The sequence below is a fragment of the Wolffia australiana genome, chromosome 18, assembly GCF_029677425.1.
Source record: "Wolffia australiana isolate 7733 chromosome 18, ASM2967742v1".
NCBI lineage: Eukaryota > Viridiplantae > Streptophyta > Magnoliopsida > Alismatales > Araceae > Wolffia > Wolffia australiana.
In genome coordinates, this window is record NC_135852.1 from 1906772 (window position 1) to 1930456 (window position 23685).

The 23685-nt window shown below is 38.2% G+C and overlaps 2 protein-coding genes and 1 pseudogene across 2 annotated transcripts; 1 reads left to right on the top strand and 2 right to left on the bottom strand.

Annotated features, from left to right (window-relative positions):
• The first annotated feature begins 4054 nt into the window (after positions 1-4054).
• On the top strand, positions 4055-7203 carry LOC144715104 (TLDc domain protein). Its single transcript, XM_078589994.1, has 3 exons — positions 4055-4298; positions 4463-4673; positions 6667-7203. Exons 1-3 carry the CDS (start codon positions 4139-4141, stop codon positions 6983-6985), a joined length of 690 nt encoding a protein of 229 aa, XP_078446120.1. The 5' UTR covers positions 4055-4138; the 3' UTR covers positions 6986-7203.
• Positions 7204-13309: 6106 nt separating this feature from the next.
• LOC144715368 (U6 spliceosomal RNA) lies at positions 13310-13419 on the bottom strand (annotated as a pseudogene).
• A 6767-nt stretch (positions 13420-20186) lies between these two features.
• Positions 20187-21980, bottom strand: LOC144714872 (Single hybrid motif superfamily protein). The gene is made up of 4 exons (XM_078589671.1): positions 21765-21980; positions 21607-21695; positions 21277-21450; positions 20187-20449 (listed from the first exon to the last, which is right to left on the bottom strand). The coding sequence occupies exons 1-4, from the start codon at positions 21871-21873 to the stop codon at positions 20321-20323; spliced, it is 501 nt and encodes a 166-aa protein (XP_078445797.1). The 5' UTR covers positions 21874-21980; the 3' UTR covers positions 20187-20320.
• Positions 21981-23685: the final 1705 nt, after the last annotated feature.

Here is a 23685-nt window from a genome sequence, read left to right on the forward strand (position 1 = left end):
ACATAACTTAATGAGAAGATAAGGGACAGTATGATTTAAAACCTGTTTACCTCTTTCAATTAAATGAAAAGATGAAGAAATCAACTCCGCAAGCTTAAAAATATCCTTAGAAAGACAATTTCGCAAGCTTTGAACTGAATAAAATCCTTGTTGGTTAATCATTCTAAATTTTCATTATTCTAATACAGAAGGTGAAAAATATTTGATTCTAGACCAGTGTGGTAAAATAATTTAAATTCTAAATACATATATCGGCAGGCCACTAGGGTGGTTGATTATATAGTGAAATATGAGTTCATTAACTGGTCTGTCACTCAAATATTTACCCTCTCTAGATGACAAATCTGCTTAAATATTTATTTGAAACATAATGAATCAGATAGTAAAATAAAAAAAATAGTATCAAATTCAACTCTTATTATATCCTCTTTTTAATATTAGTTTATAATATGAATGATCATCCATGAACCTCTTTCTGCTTTATTGCACTAAACTAGAGCTAACCTGAACTTATATTTTATTTATTTATGGGCGTTTAATTTGGATATTTTGGTACAATCAACATTTCACAGAACCATAAAGTTATGTATTTTAATGCAGTTTAGACCTAGTGCATTGGCCTGATTTACTTGCAATATTTCAATCTTAATTTCTATTGAACCATTATAAGAAAGTACATTTAATACCTTTCTATCACCTTAAAAATTAATTAAAAATGACTGTTACATGCACGTGAACCATAGGGTTAGGCCAATGACACAACTTTGACTATAAATAAGGGGGTAAAATGAAGATATTATTAGTTTGACATTACTAGAGTTTATGACTTGGGGTCTTAATTGAGATGTTCCATCAACTAACAGTTTGCCATCAATTGTGCATGTACAATTCCCCATATGTGGGAAACTCCCAAATCAACTTGGGGCATTGTTAAGATTCATAAAGATAACCAATCACCCTAGTTAGCAATGATGCATTGGGAAATAATTGGAGAAGTCCTTATCCATTAGTTTCTCAACTGTTTGTGCCCTTAATACGGGGTGTGGACAATCCTATCTTGACCACACCATTGACTTTTTGGACTGGTTTCTGCATTTGACCTCAGGCTATTTGGAATCATGTGGTTAGGGACTCCTCCTCATAGCCAAAACATGACAGTGCATTCACAAGATGTCTGTTGTGTCTCAAGTACGAGGATCACTTACACCAACATAGATTGAATCAACCTGATTGACAATTAAGTATAAAAATATCCATGGGTTCATACGGATAAACTTATTGAACTCTTTCCGCAAAGAGCACCCATTATCTCTCTTTAGTGTCTCCATACAACTGGTTACATGATGAACCATCCTCATCATATGATGATGATTATAAAGTATTGGATACACATTTAAGTAATCAACACAGTATGATCTCATCATAATTCACTAATCATTGCACACTCTCTTTTACTTCATTATAAATATCACACGTACTTAAAATAAATATGATTTCTATTAATCAATTCTGAATGAGACAAGAAATGGATTTTTTTTTACATTCCATATAGTACCATAATGGGTATTAGGCCCAATTATTGTAGAAAATGTAACCACTCTTAGATTCCATATGTAGTGTAAACTACAGATCAACAATTCCAGCACAACTATGTCTTAACTTGAAAATACTGAATATCATATTTTACTAAAATTATTGAAAAAAATTCATTATAAATAAAATTCTCCTCTTGTTAGATTTTTCAAATACCAATAATATTAATTCACAGCTCTAGGTGTCTATCCAAGTAATATGTACTTTCAAAAACTATCCCATACCAATTTATTGGAATTAAATATTTAGTTTGTATTATTTTTGGGGCATCCACTTCTCAATCCACCATCAAATGGGAGGAAGTGTATTCAACTTCTCTTTGACTGTCCATTCATATTGTAACCAATTTAATTATTTTTGACTGTTCCAATATTTTTTTACAAACTGATGCAGTATCAGTACTGCTATTTAAATTCTTCTCCATGCTAAAAAAAACGTTTTGAATCAATCTCAATTTTTTGAAGTGTTAGAGCCATATGATATTTGTAAGTATTACTTCAGATAATATTTATTCGAATGATGTTGATAATGCTATTTACTTTTTTTCAATTTCATGAAAATAAGAAGCCAATATTCATATATTAATGATCTGTATTTGATTTATCTGACGCTATATTTTGGTTGTCCAGTATGAATTCAGCGTTTATTTTAACAACTTTTAACCCTTTTTCATAGTGGAAACGATTTGTGTTTCCTTATGATGTTAATGCTTCACTTTATTTAGTTTGAAGTATGAGTTTATCAGTTCATACTTCTAATACTATTTTTGTATATTCAAATCTTCAGGTAAGACTTTGGCTAAATTTCTAATGTCCTGATTTTTCTTCCTCATTTTCAAAGTAATATAACTTTGTAAAAAAAATAATTTCTGTAAAATTTTCATCATCTCGGAGTTTCATAAAAGTACACTAAAAATATCTGGAACATGTTTAAAGACACAATAGTATTTAATAAATTAAATTTTATGTAGTAAAAAATGTAACAAGTAGTGTATTCATCTTTCTTCATCATGAAATTAAAATATTAAATTGATGAATATTAATTTCTCTGGGAGTTCTCTTAAAATAGCTAGTTGTACATTTTAGCATCATACATGTATACATTTAAAAAGTACACTTGTTTCACAATTAATTTCTATGATGAACCAGAGGCCTAAAAACATAAGTGGCAGTCTTAATAAACCACATTATAATCTTGTATCTCGAAGTTTTTTTCATTGTTTGCTAAAATAATTCCCTTATCGGTTCATGATATGTTACTTTTTTCAAAAAAAATGAATAAAGAGTGCCAAATATCATACTTGTGGTAAAAAGCCATAATGCGCACTGTTCGATGTAGAAACATTTTCCATATTTCATTGAGTATCAATGTGATTCCCCTGATCACACAAACTTCTATATTTCACCCTTCTGGTGGAGTGATGCTCTTATTCACCTTTACTTCGACCAATTATCATTAAATATATCCCAAGACAGCAAACATTCAAGATGATGTTGCTAATAAGCCTCAAATTCCTTAACCCTTTTTGAGTCAAGATCTCTCTCTCTTTTTCTCTCTATCTATATCTCCCTCTATCTCTTTCTCTATCTCCATCTCTCTATCTCTCCCTGTATCTCTCTCTCTCTCTCTATCTCTCCCTATATTTCTCTCTCTCTCTATCTCTGCCTCTATCTATTTCTCTCTCTCTCTCTATCTCTCCCTTTATTTCTTTCTCTCTCAATCTCTGCCTCTATCTATTTCTCTCTCTCTCTCTCTCTATCTCTCCCTTTATCTCTTTCTATCTCAATCTCTGCCTCTATCTATTTCTCTCTCTCTCTCTCTATCTCTCCCTTTATCTCTTTCTCTCTCAATCTCTGCCTCTATCTATTTCTCTCTCTCTCTCTCTCTCTCTCTATCTCTCCCTTTATCTCTTTCTCTTTCTATCTCTCCCTTTATCTCTTTCTCTTTCTATCTCTCCCTTTATCTCTTTCTCTCGCTATCTCTCCCTCTATCTCTTTTTCTCTTTATCCCTATCTCTCCCTCAATCTCTATCTCTTTCTCTCTCTATCGCTCCCTCTATCTCTTTCTCTCTCTATCCCTATCTCTCCCTCTATCTCTTTCTCTCTCTATCCCTATCTCTCCCTCTATCTCTTTCTCTCTCTTTCCCTATCTCTCCCGCTATCTCTTTCTCTCTCTCTCTCTCTCTCTCTCTCTATCTCTCCCGCTATCTCTCTCTCTCCATCTCTCTATATCTCCCTCTATCTCTCTCTATCTCTCCCTCTATATATCTCTCTCTCTATCTCTTTCTCTCTCTATATCTCTTTCTCTCCCAGTCTCCCTCTATCTCTTTCTCTCTCTATCTCTTTCTCTCCCTCTATCTCTTTCTCTTTCTATCTCTTTCTTTCCCTCTTTCTCTTTCTCTCTCTATCTCTTTCTCTCCCTCTATCTCTTTCTTTCTCTCTTTCTCTCTCTATCTCTTTCTCTCTCCCTCTCTCTTACTATCTCAGTTTCTGACGATTATCTCTCACAGAAGATAAGGAACGAGCGAAGCTCTGTCGTCTTTCTCATGGCCGCCGCCGCCGCAAGGCCCATCATCAGCAGCCTCTTCAACCCCTTCGACTGGGGCAGAGGCAATCGGAGAAAGACAGATCAGCGGCCGGAGCTCTCCTACCATGACCTCGATCTCCCCTTCTCCCCTTCCCTTCTTGCCAAGACCTTCCTCCAAGGTGAATAATGAGCGACTATCTCTCCGTTGTTGTAACCTTCAAAGTTCAAACAAAACAGTCATAAAAAACCTTCAAAGACCCATCGTACCCACAACAAATCTCATCGAATTATTGCAATCTGGTTCTTCGTTTCTTCTATTCTTTGCTCTCTACGAAATGGGCAGGGAGGGAATTGAGATGCTGCTATAAAGCGACGGTGGACGGGTTCAGCGCGTTGGACTTCCACCGGTGTAGCGACTTCCGCGGGCCTTGCGTTGTGGTGGGTTTTACCGAGGAGGATTTTAAGTTCGGGGGATTCAGCCCGGAAGGATACCGAAGCACGGATGATTACTACGACACGTTTGAGGCCTTTCTCTTCTACTGGCGAGAGAACAGGTGAGTAAACTCGAACGTCAATAGATGAGGAACTAGCCCTTTATCCTCAATTTACTACTGAATCGATCTCTCTCTCTCTTATTTCATCTCTCTTGTGAGTGTCTCTCTCTCTCTCTCTCTGTCTCTCTTATTTCATCTCTCTTGTGAGTCTCTCTCTCTCTCTCTTATATCATCTCTCTTGTGAGTCTCTCTCTCTCTCTCTCTTTCTTATTTCATCTCGCTTGTGACTCTCTCTCTCTCTCTCTCTCTCTCTTATTTCATCTCTCGTATGAGTCTCTCTCTTGTGAGTCTCTCCTCTCTCTAATTTCATCTCTCTTGTGAGTCTCTCCTCTCTCTTATTTCATCTCTCTTGTGAGTCTCTCCTCTCTCTTATTTCATCTCTCTTGTGAGTCTCTCTCTCTCTCTCTTATTTCATCTCTCTTGTGAGTCTCTCTCTCTCTCTCTTATTTCATCTCTCTTGTGAGTCTCTCTCTCTCTCTCTCTCTCTCTCTCTCTTATTTCATCTCTCTTGTGTGTCTCTCTCTCTCTCTCTCTCTCTTATTTCATCTCTCTTGTGAGTCTCTCTCTCTCTCTCTCTCTTATTTCATCTCTCTTGTGAGTCTCTCTCTCTCTCTCTCTTATTTCATCTCTTTTGTGAGTCTCTCTCTCTCATCTCGTCTCCCTCGTGAGTCTCTCTCTTATCTCTTCTCTCTCGTGAGTCTCTATTTCTCTCTCTAATCTCATCTCTTTCGTGAGACTCTCACTCTCTCTCGCTTTCTTGATACTCTACTACGAAGAATTTAACATAATAGAGAGGAAGCGGAGAGTACAAGAACAGAGAGGAGCCAGGAGAGAATGAATACATCGAGATGAGGCGCTTTTTTTTTCTTTTTCTTATAGATTTATCAATACACCTCTCTCTCTCTCTCACATACACACCCTGAAACTCAGGAAGAATTTACAGAGTTAAGAGGAAGCGGGGTGTAGAATAACAGAGGAATCAGGAGAGTATGAATACACCGAGGGGACCTTTTCTTTTTTTGTTCCTTTTTTCAATCTCTTAAATATTTACACTTCTTCCTCTCTCTTTCTCTCTCTCTTCCCATTCTACTTCGTTAGATTTCAACAGACTATAGAGGAAAAAGAGGGTAGAAGGAACGAGGGGAATCAGAGACTATGACTAAATCAAGAGGGGGCCTTTTTCTTATATAACATCTTATTGATGCTGATTTTGTGAAGGCTTGATCCGGTCCAGCTTGACTGATTTTCTCAATGTCTCCATCTCTCTCCCTTGTTCATATCTCATATTTCTAGTCTCTGTCCCTCTCTCATGTTCTCTTCTTAAAATTCTTCTTGCGAGGAATTCAACGTAATAACGAATAATCAGGAGAGATGAATCATCAAGAGGCGGGGAGGTTTTCTAAAACAAAAGCTTATCTATGCTGCTCTCTCTGTAGTTACGATTTGATATCTCTTGTTTTCATCTCCCTCTCTCGCGTTCTCTTGTTAAAATTTTTCTTGCGAAGAATTCAACGTAATTGAGAGGAATCAGGAGCTTTGAATACATCAAGAAAGCTTTTTTATGCTTCTCTCTCTCTCTCTAGTTACGATTTCATATCTCTTGTCTCCATCTCCCTCTCTCACGTTCTCTTCTTAAAATTCTTCTAGCGAGGAATTCAACGTAACAGAGAGGAATCAGGAGCTTTGAATACATCGAGAAAGCTTATCTATTCTTCTCTCCCCTTAGTTACGATTTCACATCTCTTGTCTCCATCTCCCTCTCACACGTTCTCTTTTTCAAATTCTTCTAGCGAGGAATTCAACGTAATAGAGAGGAATCAGGAGCTTTGAATACATCGAGAAAGCTTATCTATGCTTCTCTCTCTCTCTCTCTAGCTATGATTCCATATCTCTTGCATCGTCCTCTCTTCCTGGCGTTCTCCGCTTGAAGTTCTACTTATAACAGAAGACTACAGAGGATTGAAAGGAGTTTACACTCTTGGATGTTTTACAGTGTGGACGAAGGGCCGGTGCTGTTGCCGAAGGTGGGTGGAAGCGGGGCGGCGCTATTCGATTACGCTCGCGGCGGGCCGCAGTTTGGCGCAGACGGGCTGCTTATCGGACCGCCGCTGGCGCCGGTGATGGGCGTGTTCACCGGGCCAGACGCGAGCTCCGGCGCGGGCGATCTCCACCAGGCTAAGTCCCGGCTTGGTCTCTCCTACGCTAAGCGGCCCGACGGGAAGACCTCCATCTTCGGCGACGCTCCCACGGCCGAGCTCGCCGAAGTGCAGGTCTTCTGCTGCCCACGCATCGCTACCCTTTACCGCGACTAAGGCTCGCTCTGTTGTAAACACGGCTCTCCACTTGTTGATTCACTCAGAGAACAGATGAGAACGTAAGAGACAAGAGAGAGTTAAAAAGAGATGGGAGAATGAGAATAACTGCATTATCCATCAAATACATCCCATTCTCATTTGTGCTTTTTGAAGTTGAAACAAGAAACGATAGAAGTAGATGTGCAAATCCATCTACATTTGTACTGTGCTGTAAACACGGTTCAACAGTACATGCTCGCCGTGCTGTAAACAGGACACTCTACATGTTGATTCACTCAGAAAAGAGAAGAGAACGTAATAGACAAGAGAGAGTTAAAAAGAAATGGAAGAAGGGGAATAACTGCACTGCATTATCCATCAAATACATCCCATCCTCATTTGTACTGTTTGAAGTTGGAACAAGAAACCACAGAAGTAAAGGTGCAAATCCATCTACATTTGTACTGTGTTGTAAACACTGTTCTCTACTTGTTGATTCGCTCAGACAACAGAAGAGAACGTAACAGACAGGAGAGAGTTAGAAAGAGATGAGAGAAGGGGAATAACTGCACTGCATTATCCATCAAGTACATTCCATCTACACTTGTACTATCTAAAATTGGAACAAGAAACGACAGAAGTAGAGGTGCAAATCTGAGAATATTCTTCTGCACCGTATGCGTTAAACAGTGCATGCTCGCCGTGTCGTAAACACGGCTCTCTACTTGTTGATTCACTCAGAGAAGAGAAGAAAACATATAAGACGAGAGAGAGTTAGAAAGAGATGGGAGAAGGGGAATAACTGCACTGTATTACCCATCCAGATTTTTATTGTTTGAAGTTGGAACAAGAAACGACAAAAGTAGATGTGCAAATCAGAGAATGTTCTTCTGTACCGAGTAAGTCAAACAGTACGTGCTCCCTGTGTTGTAAACACGGCTCTCTACTTGTTGATTCACTCAGAGAATAGAAGAGAACGTAAGAGACAAGAGAGAGTTAGAAAGAGATGAGAGAAGGGGAAGAACTGTGTTATTCATCATATACATCCCGTCCATATTTACACAGATGTGAGCAAGACTTTCAAAGCACGTTTAACATGAGACTTTTAAAAGAAATTCTGAGCAGAACTTCCGAGAAAGAATCAACTTTTGGAATTTTTGAAACAGTTGCTTGTCGCCATTGTCCCATGTCAGGCAATAACCCCCACTAGCAACCCCTAAAAAATCAAGATTAAATCAAACACATCGAATTTGATTAAAACAGGGGTAAAGCGAGGTTGGACTCATGCCTCGAGGCGCAGAAAAACTCTCACCTCCAATCCTCTTGAGTGGTTTTTATGTGCCATCTTTGGCGGGCAATTTGATTGTATGGAAGAGTTAGAACCCTCGATTACAAGGCCCCTGGGCCCTTTTAGGGCTGTATTGTCAGAATATTCTCGCCCTCTATTGCTCAATTTAGAGAGAGAGGGAGACATCGGAAGGTTCTTTTGTTACCTACAAGTGTCATATTGGGGGATCTTTTGTGCCTCCCAAGATTACCCGAGAAATTTGATTAAAAAGTTGGTGTTTTCATTCAATTTATGTATCTTCTGCAATAAAGGAAAAGTGTTTGATTAAAGGACTGATGTTGGGTTTCTGACACTCGATTGACACAACCCAAGCTCAATTGCACAACATAGTATAAATGAGATAAACTAAAACTATCACCTCTGCATGGATTGAATCCATGATTTGTTAGTTCCTCAAGGGAGCATCGTCAAGACGTTCATATGTCTGGCCCCTAAATGTTTTCAGGTAATCATTTGAGCGATATATCTCCTCTTCTATCTGTAAACTGGGTTGCTAGAAATCTGATTTCCTCTTCATCTAGTCTCCATTAAAAGCAACAGTTAGGGAAGAGGAAGAGAAGAAACGATGGGGGGACTCAAACTGTCATGGGTATCAAATGAGGGTGCCCACCTATATGTATATTGTCTTAGACAATTTTCATAAAAATCTCTAGGAAATTTTCACAAAAGCCTGTCTTTAGGAACATTTAATAAAATCCCCGGAACATAAATGATATCCGCCAATGTGTAAAAACCTTATGTGTGTGACCCTCTATGCTTGTGCAACGGTGTAGAAAATAACTTCAATAATTCGATAACATTTATTGGGTTGGCTTTATTAATTATCCATATCACGAGTAAATCTAACACAATTCAATGGTCAAGATGTCGACTCGTGGGGTGCCAAGTCACACCTCATGCCCCAGAAGATACAAAGGAGTAAGTCAACTCTCTCATGGAACCTTTACCGTCATCGATTACCATGAATTGTATAATTGTTCCTCTATGCGAGACTCCCAAATCACTTACAATATGGTTAATCCTCAAAGCCTAATATGTTATTCTACTTAGTACTGATGAACTGAAAAATAAGTAGAGAATTCCATCTATAATATTTCCACTATCCTAGCTAGGGATTTAACTACACCATCTTCCTTGAGGCAATCTCCTCTAATACCAAGGGTGGGCAATCTCATTCGTGGACCATTTTTCCATGATCAAACACCCATAGGTCAAATTAAAAACACAACAGTGTACCCACAAGGTGTCTTTGGTGTCTCACGTCTAAGGGTTACTTAACCATGAAATGAATGTACTTGATTCACACTAGATATGATACCCTTTACGAATTCATATGGAGAAATTTAGTAAATTTTTTTCACAAAAAACACCCACTATCTATCCTTAGTGCCTCCACACTAGTAGTAACAAGACAATGCTATTCACTGTTGATATTTCGATGTAATTCTTGAGTATTCTTCGAACAAGAACGTTTACAGCATATGTTTTAGTACTAGTAATCACTGTATTATGACCTCATCATAATTTACATAGTCATTGCATGAATTTAGGGAATTCGATTATAAGCATTAGAGGTGCATTATTATGAATATATTATATCAATGAATGTTAAAAGAGATGTGGAATGTGTGATTTGCTCACAAACCATGTATATTTATGAGGATGGTGAGATCATAATATCATCACACATATTTTTTATGGATGATGGTGATGACAATGATAACATCATGCCAGGAGGATGACGCAGACGACAAGAGTGGCAGAAAAAATGGTGATGTTAGCAAAAATGCCAATAATTTCAGAATTAATAGATCATCATAACACACATGGATCGAGCTGATAGTGATTAATGTGGCCAAAGGAGAGATGATGACACAATAGAGAGGACAGGCATCACATTTTCTACAAGTTTGCATCAATGGTTGGAGGTGGGATGAAGGGCTTGGTACAAATGACATGTGTGTAGATGAAGATGTGGCAACACCCAAGGATTCGATAAAATAAAGGTTAAGGATTGTGTAACAAGAAACAAAACACAATTTTTAAGTGTCTTGACAATTAAATTATCTTTGTACCGAATGAGAGCAATGCATAGGATAGACTTCTGCCAACTTCATGCAGACAATGCACAAATGATTATGTTAGTTTGTGGTGACTACACAAGGTGATACTCGAGAGGTGAATCCTAGAGAAACAAAATAAACACATTTCATATTTCACTATTGTTACATAAAGGGCCATATTATAAACTTTTTTGTGACCCTTTTGGAAAGTATTCAAAAGGAAATATTTTCAAAAAGATATAAAAAAATATCTGTTGTACAAGTCAATTTCATTACATCCACTGTTCCATAACACTAGCCATTTTTTGGTCAAAGGTTTTGCTACTCCATCCATTTACCATTAGTCTGCCCCACTTAGAGATTGCAAATCTAGAAAGTTACCTAGGACAGCACAAGGCAACTGGTGCCAAAGAAGAGATGCCAAGTGGAACAAAGTGGTTTGAAGGAAGACACATGAGATTGTAAGTGCCATGCAAATGGGGCAAGGTCGGATCTCTTGTGGTTCACAAGCACCTTAAAAATACCACACAACCAGGAACACATGAGATGCATGGGCTGCTTACATATTAACTCATGGATGGGTATACAACAAGCACGGGCAAGCAATAACACAAGACAAACTCGAGTGCAGTATGAGCAGAGTGCTGATGGGTATGCAGGTTGGCAAGTGGGTGGTACACGGGGTGAACACAAATTGTGGATAAAAAGAGATAGTGTAAGAAACTCAAAGTTATGTATGATGTGCACAAGATGAAAATGCAGTTAAGAATGGGCAAACAGACCTGAGGGAGATGGTTGAGTGAAATCAAAGCCATGGTGGAAGAATAGAGGTGACAAGGGAGATATTACAGGTGAGGGGCACTAACTAGAGGCCAACGGTTACACCAGGGGAAGGCATGGGTTGTTGCATCCAACTTGTATGGTGGTAGAGAGCTAGTACAGAGATAGTGGTTAAATATTAAGCTTTAAGTGCATTTTTAGTAAAATTATTTAATATGCATTTTAATGAATGTTCAAATTGATGCATGATTTAATAGGGTTTTTGATCAAGAACAATAGGTTCTCAGTCAACTAGTTGAAGCCTGACCATATATTGAACAAGTCAAATCACTGATTTAGGACTTGGACTTTATACTACATGAAGATAAACATATTCTCTAACACTGTTCAAATATTTGTCCAAATGTGACCTCATTTGATTGGTTTAATAACTTCATTAAATTTGTGCTTACTGCATTCAGTATTTAGGACTGAATTTATTGATGATTTCATGAATATTAATTACATGAAGATATTACTATCAAATGGTGATATCTTGAGTAAAATGATATAGTAAACATACCTAAAATTCTCAGAATATGTTAAAGCTGAAATTATTGCAATAACAACTAGTTTATACTATTCACACTTGAGAGGTATATTGAACTTATGGAAAAATTTGAATGAAAAGGATTATTATTTCATCTAATCTTAAGCAATACATATGACTGTTGGACCCTTGTGCTTGCTCTTTTAAAATTGCCGTCCAAAAGCTACAAAGATCTTTGACTCCCTGAAGCACTTTTCAAGCTGTTTTTCAGTATTTATTTAAGAGGATATCTATTTTGAATATCAATCCGGTTTCTAAAACTTGGAGTCATGCTTTTTGGAGCAGGGTGATTCACAATTCAAAGAAAAGAAGTCTAGCCTCTGAATTTCGTACATCCTCGACCTTATAATAAGTTTGACATCTTTAGCACAGTTTTTATATTGATTTCAAGATTTTTTCCAACTTTTGAATAGTTTCTAACATTCATAAAAATCCATAGAACTTTGAACCACATCTTCTGGTGTTTTGAAAGAGTTACAATGGTTTGAACTCGGACAGGGAGGAGCCAAATGGTTGACTAAGAAGGTGGAAAGATTGACCTCTGGAGATTTATTTGATTTGATCTTGAATATTTTTTCTAGGATAAAATTTATTTCTTATTGTTTTAGAAAATCATACAAGTTGAAATCGTCTGATTTGGTGAAATAATAAAGAATATATTTTAATTTTAAACACCAAAGGTCAAGCACAAATCAACAAATTTCATCCAAATAAAAATGTGGAGAAGAAAAGGATTGGAGGAAAGAACGACCACAAATAGGGAGGTATTGCGGTAGGGATATCATAATTACATTTTCAAAATTTATCTTTGAAGTAATACATTTCTGACCTTAAAATATTCCTTCTGAAATAGATGAAATTAGGCCTTGTTTTGAATACTAAAGGAGTGATTATATTCTGAGTGGGTCTGTGGAGAAATTCATATTATTCAGGAAATATACTTTTCTTGCTAGATTTTTGTGATGAGTCAGGTTAAGGCTTTGGGGGGCATAAGAAGAATGCTTTGGGGGCCAAGTTGAAGTAGGTCAAGCAACATTGTACTTTGAAGGACTTTGGGGGTTGAGGACAACAGAGCTTCATCAACTTTTTCCTTTTTTGGTATCTTTTTTCATCCCTATTTCCAAGTAGTTTGCTCGGGGGGGGGGGCATCACACAAACACTGTTAGGGCACATCATCACCATGATACAGACACCCCTAACAACATGATGGATTAGCCTAAGCTGTCTGAAGAAAAACAGCGTCTCCCATTTCCTTTACCTCATGTCCTAGATAGAAAAATCTTTGATTACTTAAGAAGAAAAACATATTATAGCTTGAGAACCTAATTCATCCTCCTCTTAGGTTATTCCTTAGCCAATTAAACTAAAAAGGGATACTAGCCACTACAATTGTGATAAAATCCACTGCATAATGGTAAAGAAGCTTTTAACTTTCAAATTCATAAACATGGAGATGTTATACACATTCTTATATAACCAAAGATAACGGTTAGAGGAAGAAGACAATGAGTTTGTTTAAGAGAGATAGTAGAAACTAGTTGATTATCATCAATGTGGCACCTAATTAAGGGGACCATTTCTAGATTTGTGCATGTCATCCTTGCGCAAGGGCCACACTAATCTTCTCTGTATCATTTGTACCATCCAATTAAGAGGAGGGATATGTACCTCCTAATATTTTCCAACAACATGGTTGAAACATGGTCCCCAGTGATTCCTCAAAGTTTGAAGAACTTGAATCGATCTAGGGATTGTGAAGGGCTGCAGCATCCTTCAGTAGATCCAAGCAAAGACACTCTAAGTCAACCACACATATCCAAGCATCATCCTATGATGTTCAACCCTACTAACAAACAAGTTGGGGAATGATAGAGAGGTTGAGGGGAAAGCTCACTCATAGAAGAGGAAATAATGAGGAAAGGGTCATTAGATAAATGGTGTGGTGCTTCATAGGGAACCATATCAAAGATATTAAGTGTAAAGTATGTTTCCTAATTCAAGGGTATACTAATGCAATACATTTCTTAGATTTTGAAAAAAGGGATCAAATAGACCATTTAGAGAATTCTTCGATGAGGACAATAATAAACTCAATGCTCACATCATCCCAATGTGTGTGGGGATCTGGAAGGGAGTAAAGAGACTAGCGGGTTCTTCTCTAAGGCATATCCTTGGTTCTGTGATATAACTTGAGCTATATCTCACTTTAAGATAGGCCCAAGGAATTGATGCTCAACTGATATAATGGTCTTGCCTTGGCAAAGTGACCACTGAAACCACATACACAAAGCTCTCACTAAGAACTCTTGAAGATATGTACATCAAAAGGAATACTTATATAACAAATTAGAAGATATTTTAATGCCTAGAAGATATGAAAGGACAAGGCAAAACAAAATATCTTCACCTATGAAAAGATATGGCAAAGATGTTCTGAAGATTCTGGAAGAAAAAGAATGTGTTAGAAGATTTGGTAATCCTCTAGGTTTTTTCCTACACTTCTTGTCAACTTCTAGAAGATTCCTCATCCTGGGCCATCTCTTAATAATGGGACTCACAAAATGGGCTTCCGGCTACATTATTTATCCAACGGGCATGTATGGAGTTGAAATTCTGCTTGGAGTGAAGGCATATTAGTGCTCATGGTCATTATAGAATACAAACTCTTTGTTTTTAGTCTGCCCAATGACACAAGTAGTAGATGAGACCTTTTAATTTTTTATTGTAGGTGGAATATTGAAGATTGGTCTCACTTAAGTTCTCACTGAATTAAGTGATAGTAGGATTATCATAGCTGAGAACGTCTCTGATTTCCCAACCCATAGGCATTGGATCAAGGTCAAAGACTTGGTGGAGGTTTGGGAGTCTAATGGGAGCATACGTCATCCTGTGTATAAAGACATTGTTAGCTGAATTGGTCCACTCAATCTGATACAAATAGTGAGTAGTAACATGAAGGGATAAAGTGAGAAATGAAGTGGTGAGAGAACGTGGCAAAAACATGAAATATACTTGCATTAAGAAAAATTTTGGGAGTAGATCAGTTCCTAGTAGAGTAAGACGGAATAAATCCTAAGAATGTTATGTAATCAATTAAGAAGGAATACTTCATGAGGTGAGCACATAGATTTTATGCCTTCAATGTCTAACAAACACAATAGAGGTGTATGAGGTGATCCCCTTTGATTCGGCTTATTTGAAAATATGTGGATCCCTTCAAATTCAAACATAGCAGTAATAAGTGCTATTAGGGAATCAATAATTAAATGTGACCTTATTATCAATCAACTATCAACACATATGCATAAATCCATCTTTCTTTGGAGTCGAGAGAAAGAGACGGAATAAATCACAAGTACTAACGTTTTCAATGATAAAACCATTACACATGAGATTTTGAACTAGGGATTGAGTTCTCAATACTGGGCTTGGTCCATATGAAAATGTGATATGTTAAGAAGCATAACCGTCAGACTGAATTTGATGGTTGATAAACTCAAAATTGTGGTAAAAATTACATCATTGTCAAATTGAGTTTTTTCAATAATATTTATAAAATTTATACTGGTAAATAATTTTGCTATCTAGTGATGAGTAAGGTCGTCTCCATAAAGAACATATATTAGGGATAAAACTCTCTCGATAAGATGAATTCGAGAAGATGAGAAGGGTTACATATATCGTATGATTTAGTGAATGGGTACTGATAGTGCTTATGATAGTGGGAGGATGAATTCAAGAAGATAGATGAGTAGCGTGTTAGTACTAGTAGTTGATCGAGAGGATTGAGGTGGGTGTGAATTGTGGCATGAGATACAAGAGGAGAGTGAATGATAAGATATGGCTAATTAGTGTTGGGTTCTAAAGGCCTTGATATGGATGAATAAATCAAAATATTATGTAGCGGAAGACTTGAACAGAAATCAAATGACATAAATAAAATTATGAAATGAAGTACCTTTACACCTATCACATATGTGATTTCTTAGATCCTGGAGCGAACCGAGTCGAGTCCATCAAATGTGCATCCTCTAGATGTATCCACGTGATCCTCATCACATCGGATCACCTCTTCTACCTCCACCGTCATCGTTACGCCATTCCGATCGCATCGGGCATGGAGAGGGGACAAGAAGCTGAAGGCCCCTGAACAATTCTGGCTTGGGTGAATTTCGTTCAGGGCCTTCACCTATTTATAATAAGTGGGTATTTTTCATAAAAACCCCCAAAAATTAAGTATATCTTTCGATGTCCAAAAGACCATTTGTGTGTGACCCTCTAGGCCAATGTATCAGTCAAGTTAATGACTCTAGTTGCCCAATAACCTTTATTGCCTTCCAAATTAATTAACTATACCATCATATAGAGTAGTTAATGTCGAACTGTTTTAACCCAATCGATAGGTTGAGTCTCCAACACATGGGGTGGCAAGCTACACCTCGTGTTCTAGAAGATACAAAGGAGTATGTATCGACTCACTTTATGGAACTTGTTCATCATCGGTTATCGTGTATTTCTAATCCCCCATCCACTTGATGCTCCTTGGAGGACGTAAGGTATGGTCAACTGTCAAGCCCTAATCGGTCATCTGAGTAAGTAATGATGCATCCAAAAATCACCAGAGTAATCTTCTCCTAATATTTTATTGCCTCGGCCAAGGACTTCATCGCATCATCTTCCTTGAGCTGTCGCCTCTTATACCGAGGGTGGACGATCTCATCTTGACCTCTCAATCGTCTTTGTGAACTTATTGATGTATCCGAACTAAGACCGTTTAGAATTCTATGATTAGAGACTCGTTGGCCATAGTCAAAGTACGACAGTCCATCCACAAGATGTCTTTGGTGTCTCAAGTCTAAGGACCACTTACACAACTGTGACGTAAATTGACCTGATTGACAGTTTGGTATAATACCATTAAGGGATTTTTGACGGATCAATTCAGTGAACTCTTTCCACTAAAGAGCACCACTATCTATCCCTAGTGTCTCCACGCTAGGCTACAAGACTGGCCATACTCATCGTATGATGAGGCTAGATAGTGCTATTCTATCCGGATACTTCAATGTCACTCTCATATCCTTTGAATAGGAATGTTTAGAACACATACTTAAAGACTAGTGATCTTCATATAATGATCTCATCATAATTCACTAAGTATGATCATGTATTCATGGACTTCATTATAAGCATCACACGTACACTATAATGAATAAGTTTTATTATTGAACATGGAACTAGATATGGAATGTGTGATTGGCTTGCCGGCCACATAGATTTCCATCAATTAGGTAGTAGAGTTACGGTTTATGATAGATGAGAATGGAGAGACAAGCCGGTATCATGATGGCGGCGTGGTAGCAGAGTGGACGGTAGTGGGTGCAGTGATGGAGATAGATAGAGGTGATCGATGATAAAGATGAATGCACTAATTAAGTGTGTTGGAGAAAACTCAATGGAAGGAAAGAGGCTAACCTTAGATCGGTATATTCCTCCGCGATCAAATTTATCTGTAAATGCCAATCCCTCGGGAGATGACCTTGCTTCATCTACAACAAAGTAAGATTAAAATTTTAAAAATATTATTTGGTAGCAATGAAATTAATCAGAACGACAATTAATAAACCTAATTTTGCTTCTTTAAAAGCCAAGGTAGTCCCACAACATCCAATCCAAGTTTTTTATGATGAAGAAAAATGACCAAAGTGTTTTCTTATAATTCTATCCTCTTTCATTAGATCCCTCCATCCAATAACCTCAAAATAAAGTTGGATGTTTGAGAGAGGATATTTACACTACAACTCAATTTCCAAATCTTCTAATTAATTTATATTGTGTTCAATGAGGAAACTTTCTTGAATGAAGATTTTGGATTGCGTCCATAAGAAACAAAATAGGAGGACAAGGTAACACGCAACACAAATGTTTTGTGATGGATGTTATGTTGATGTTAAGCCAATCACACTTTCATGCCATGTTGTACTTTATAAAAATAAATATGTATTTATTATTATTATAGTGCGATATTCATAATGAATTTCTTCAATAAATGTAATGACTTACTAAATTATGATTCTAATCTCAAAATATTTATTCTAACATTTTTATTTGGAGGGTGAGATGGACATCAAACTACATAGAAACGACAGCACTATGTGATCATACCTAAAGGATAATTATGGTTGATCATGCAGTCCTCAATTTAGAGACTGGTAGATTTTATTTATAGAAATAATTCATTGAATTAATCCACATGAATTCATGAAGGGACTATATCTAAACATCAATAAGGTTGATTCAGGTCAATAAGGGGTCCTTAGATCTGAGATACTACAGACATATTGTGGCTATCATTTTGACTATGACTTATGAGTCCTTAGTCACACAATTCAGAGTATTCTTAGATTGAATATAGCAAGAGAACACAAAGGTTATGGAGCAATCAAAATGAGATTGTGTGCCCTCGATATAGGAAAATGTTGATTCAAGGTAGACGAATTAAATCATTGGCCAGAGTAGTGGAGATATTGGAGAAGATGTTCTTTAATTAGCTATGCTACATATTAGTACTCACTGGAATGATGGATTAGGATTTGACAATGAATCATACCCTAAGTTATGTGACAATTTGTACAAAGGAAGGATAATATATATGGAAGAAATACTTTACTCAAAAGAAATATTTGAGACAACCTCTACTATTTTGTAGTGCCTAGAGTTTAGCCTACAACAAGCTCAGGCAAAAGCATTACCACAAAAGGTTGGTCTAATTTTAAAATCCCTTGAAATGTCATCAATATATTTGGTTTACCAAAAATCCATATTTGAAAATCATAGTTTATGCCTAGCTGCATATCAAAATATACAAGCTTCTACTTTGAAAATCAACCCCATCATCTCAAAAACCTCTTCAAACAAGTTATTATGACATTTGGGGACATCCTATATTCTCCCTCAAAATGTTTGACTTGGATATTTTCACTTTAGTATCAAATTGAGATTCTTGACATCTGTAGTGATTTTAAGAAAAAAAATTTAATTATAATAGATCGTGTAGTTGGTGACATCAGCGGCGCACGTAGATTCAAGGGAAACCCAAAAGGAAGAACATTTTGTTGTCATAAATTACTTAATAAAAGTATCTCAAAGGAGACATTAGTTATGTCGTATTAATACAAGAGAATATTAGTATTTCTCTTAATTGTTTTTGTTGATGCAGATTGGGCCAGTGCTTCTGAAGATCGTGGAATTACAAGGTGTGATCTAACTTTCCTGGAAAAGAACCTCCTATCATAGAGCTCTGTTAGATATGATACTTTCTAGATTCAGCATGGAAGCTAAATACAAAGCTATGACTAATGCAACAACTGAATAAACTAGATCGTGTTCCCTTTCTAAGGAAATCACTTTGCATCTACTTTCTCCTCTTTCTTTGGGGTGAGTAAACGACGACACCGCAAATCTAATTCCCAATCTAGTGTCAGAAGAAAAAATAATGTTCATCTTCTCTGAAAGCCTCGTACTTGGGCATCTGTTTTCGGGTTACAATGCTCTTTTCATCCCATTTGAGATAAAACTAGTTATGTACTCCGACTTAAATTTATTTGTATCTCATTTTCAATCAACAAATCATGTTTTACCTACTATTAAATTCTCCTACCTGGACTAATTTTTAGAGTGAGAATCTCAAATGGGACAAAAAGAACATTTGAGGGCGAACACAGATGCCAACAAAATAGAGTGAGAAAGAGAAGGGACGAAGGATGTCGTGAAGTAAACATAACGATCTCTTGTATTTTTCCTTAAGGATGCATCTCTTGTATACGATAGTGGACAGATTTTATATTTTAGAAATATATAAATGAAGTTAAGAGAGCATGGCTGATTCCATTCCAATCTTAATCTTGAGGGAAAGCCTTTTGAGTCAACGAGTAGTCACCTTAGTCTTGGGAGTAATGGAATCTCTCAAAGAAAACCACACTTATGTCTCAATAACTGGTTCTATTGATGGGCAAGTGGAACATCCTTATCCTCTTTAGTCTATCATGAATTATCCCAACATCATACTCTAGACAGACTTAGCCTTTATACATATCAATAAATCCCATATAATAAAATATCCTAATCCCAGAGTTGTCGTAACGGATCAATTATAAGGGGATCACTTCTATCTTCTCTTTCCTCTATGTTTTCTTGGATTTTCCTTCTTCCTGGAAGAAAGGCTGCAAAGTTTCCCTCAAGTAGAGTTTTACGGTGCGGATGGTAGATCCTACGCCAAACTTACTTTTTTATGTATTAAACGATAGCTTAAATCTACAATAATACATATTATTCTCCATATAGGACACTACAACCCAACATGGCAATCTATTCTATCCTATCCCCACCAAATCTGCGGTTTCTCTGCTCTAAAGTCTGAAACGCCAGGGCACGGCAAACTTTGATAATGGCAGAAAAAGTACTGAATTGAAGGGCAGTGAGGCGGAAAACAGATGCGGAAGGAAGAGTACACGCTTGATTAGGAATTGGAGAAAAGGGATAGGGAGAGTAAGAGAGGGCCGGCGATGTTCTCTCTAGTGAGCAGCATCAGCATCCTCGCAGAACTTGGTGTACTCGGCGGGGCCAAAGAGCGAGTTGACCTCCGAAGGGTCGCTGAGCTTCACCTTGATCATCCACCCCTCGTCGTACGGGCCGGAGTTCACCTGGGCACGAGCCAAAGACCGGTTTACAGAGAGACAGAGGAAATATGGGATATTGGAGAAGGGAAGAGAGAGACAGAGACAGAGAGTCTGAGGAAAGATGGTATCTTGGAGAAGGAAGAGAGAGACAGAGAGAGAGAGAGAGAAGAAGAAGAAGAAGGGATCTTGGAGAAGGAAGAGAGAGAGAGAGAGAGAGAGAGAGAGAGAGAGAGAGAGAGAGAGAGAGAAGAAGAAGAAGAAGAAGAAGGAAGGGATCTTGGAGAAGGAAGAGAGAGAAAGAGATAGAGGAAAGATGGGATATTGAAGAAGGGTGAGAGAGATAGAGATAGAGGAAAGATGGGATCTTGAAGAAGGGTGAGAGAGAGATAGAGATAGAGGAAAGATGGGATGTTGAAGAAGGGTGAGAGAGACAGAGAGGAAAGATGGGATCTTGGAGAAGGGAGCGAGAGAGTTAGAGAGAGAGAGAGAGGAAAGATGGGATATTGGTGAGGGGAGAGAGACAGAGAGAGAGAGTGAGAGAGAGAGAGAGAGGGACAGATAGAGAGAGAGTGAGAGAGAGAGAGGGACAGATAGAGAGAGTGTGAGAGAGAGAGAGAAAGAAAGGAGAGAGAGAGAGAGAGGGACAGATAGAGAGAGTGTGAGAGAGAGAGAGAGAAAGAAAGGAGAGAGAGAGAGGGAGAGAGAGAGGGAGAGGGAGAGGGAGAGAGGGAGCGGGGGAGAGAGAGAGGGAGGGAGAGAGAGAGAGAGGGACAGAGAGAGAGAGAGAGAGAGAGAGAGAGAGAGAGAGGAAAGATGGGATTTTGGAGAAGGGAGAGAGAGGGGGAGATTACCAGGCCGGGGTTCTCGCTGAGCTTCGTGTTCAACTCGAGGACCTCACCGGAGACGGGAGAGATGATCTGGCTGGTAGCCTTGACGCTCTCCACGTCGCCGAAGGAGGCGCCCTTGGAGATGGTGCCTCCTTCCGATGCCGACAGCTCCACGAAAACCACCTCCCCCAGGCTACCCTGCCCATCAAAACAAACCAGGCCCCCCATTTCAAAACGACGGAAAAAACTAGAGAGAAAGAGAGACGAGCAGATACGAGAGAGAAGACGACAAAGAAATGCAGACGTAGAGATGAGATAGATAGAGAGATAGCTCGAGAGCGAGAGAATAGTCGCCTGAGCGTGGTCGGTGATTCCGATGGTGGCAACGCCTCCTTCGTTCTTGACCCACTCGTGGGATTCCGAGTACTTGAGCCCATCCAAAACTGTAAATCAACGACCCAGCAAGATAAGATCGTGATCGAGAGAAGCCGGAAGAGTGTGAGATACATTACCGATCTCGGCAAAGTGTCTGCAGAAGACGGCGCCCTGGAGAGGAGCACCGGCAGACCGGGAGAGACGGAGAGCATTGGACATGGAGGAAGCCCACAGCCTGAGCGCCATTGCTCTGTCCCTCCTTTCTCTCTCTCTCTCTCTCTCTCTCCCTCTTTCTCTTTCTAAATCTCCTCTCGCCGAGCTCACTCTCGGCCGGGGACGAAGGCTTAAAGAGATAGGGTGATCCGGTGTTTTTATATTCCTCTCTCTCTCTCATCCTCCCCTCCCGCTGAACTGGTGGACGCTATTCGCAGCCTCATCCTCCCTCTTCATCACATGTCATCTCCAAAATCTTTGTTATCACCCCCACCAAAGACTCCTTTACTCGTACCCATTTTCTCTCTCTACGTCCATCGCCGTCCGCGGATTTTTCTGCCCAAATCAGTCTAGGAATTTCAAAAGTTTTGAAGTAAATCTCTTATGGGCACTTCCTATCTACGCACCAAAAACTGAACCGAAAAATCAAAATGTTATATCTCAAGGGTATATTTTGCGAGCGAAATAGCTTCTAAAGGATCGTTTTCCGAATCAGAATCTTCCGTCCCTTCCCTCTAGGCCAATCCAGAAAAAATCTCATCTCACTGTTTCTTGGGATGAAAACGCTTTCTCTCTCTACAGCCTGAAAATCCAGCATTTCCTCAGTCTGATGTCATGGCTTATCCTCTTCATTATAAAGGGTAGGAAAGTCTATCTTGATGATGTCTTTAAGGTTCTGAACGGGCGGTCTAAGGCTGGCATAACGGAACAGCTGGTACCACGGACGTTAATATTTCCTTTTGAATTTCCATAAAAAAGTTGTCACCAGAAAGGCTATAAAATGTCCCTCCCTTTATGTAGACAGCAGTGAAGTATGAATTGAGTTTTCTTCTATTTCTTCCTCTAAGTTGCCTCAGGATTGCTGTATGTAGCTTCTATTGCGACGGCAAGACAGCCACCTGTATCTTGCCTGCATGTAATCAGCTCGTGTATATCATGCACGCTGCATGCGTTTATTGAGTGTGTCACCACATCTCCACCTGCATGCCACATGCCATAGTGATAATACCCTAAATGCTGTGCTTAATTCAAGTAGTTGGCACACTTTTGTGCATTTAAAGAATTTGAAATAGGGTTGTTATCATATATTTACATGTTAATTAATATTACATGTGAATTCTGATTTTTTCCTAATTATCTGTTAATTTATGAATTTAATGGAATTTATTTATGCTAGGAATAATTCTATTTGAATGGAAATGTCAGGTTTAAAAATTAATTTTAATGTTAATTAATGCATGGACGAATTATTGAATTTTCCATATTTTTCTAGAATTTTATTGAATTTTTTGGGAATTTATTCGAGGAAGAAATGAATATATAAATAGAAAAGGATATCTTTATAAGGGAAATAGGAGTTTTAAAGTAATTTCTAAAATCGGAGGAGTTTTTCTTAAATTTTTATTGCAATTATGCCCTTAAAACAGCTCTCGCCCATTGCAGGCATAAAGATCCAATTAAAATAGTTGGAGGATTTTTATTAAATTAAACGGGATTTTTATGGTTTTAGGAAATATGGAGGAGAGAGAAAGTGGAGGGGCATATGCATAAATATTTTTGGGCGGCGTCAGATTGCACGCGCAAACAAAGGCAGTGGTTTCAGTGCAAAAATCAATGGGAGTGATTTTGCGGGGCCACGTGGCCAAATCTCGACCGTCGAATGCAAACTAGACGGCTTAAATGCTATATGGTAATCTCTTTTGAGGGCACTGCCTGTGTAGCGCATATAAATGCGCACGCACGGGAGGTGACATGGCGCCCTGTGATTGGGTGAAGCTTATAAAATGCATAAGTAAATGTGTATTGACACGTATTCCATTTACTTTTCTCTTTCTTTTGACTTCA

Excerpts from the sequence above, each read along its gene's own strand:
- LOC144715104 (XM_078589994.1), top strand. The coding sequence starts at position 4,139 with ATGGCCGCCGCCGCCGCAAGGCCCATCATCAGCAGCCTCTTCAACCCC. Across the intron at positions 4,299-4,462 it reads TGCCAAGACCTTCCTCCAAG|GGAGGGAATTGAGATGCTGC; the intron begins GTGAATAATGAG and ends CGAAATGGGCAG. Across the intron at positions 4,674-6,666 it reads TTCTACTGGCGAGAGAACAG|TGTGGACGAAGGGCCGGTGC; the intron begins GTGAGTAAACTC and ends GATGTTTTACAG.
- LOC144714872 (XM_078589671.1), bottom strand. The coding sequence starts at position 21,873 with ATGGCGCTCAGGCTGTGGGCTTCCTCCATGTCCAATGCTCTCCGTCTC. Across the intron at positions 21,451-21,606 it reads GAATCACCGACCACGCTCAG|GGTAGCCTGGGGGAGGTGGT; the intron begins GCGACTATTCTC and ends TTTGATGGGCAG. Across the intron at positions 20,450-21,276 it reads TCAGCGAGAACCCCGGCCTG|GTGAACTCCGGCCCGTACGA; the intron begins GTAATCTCCCCC and ends GCTCGTGCCCAG.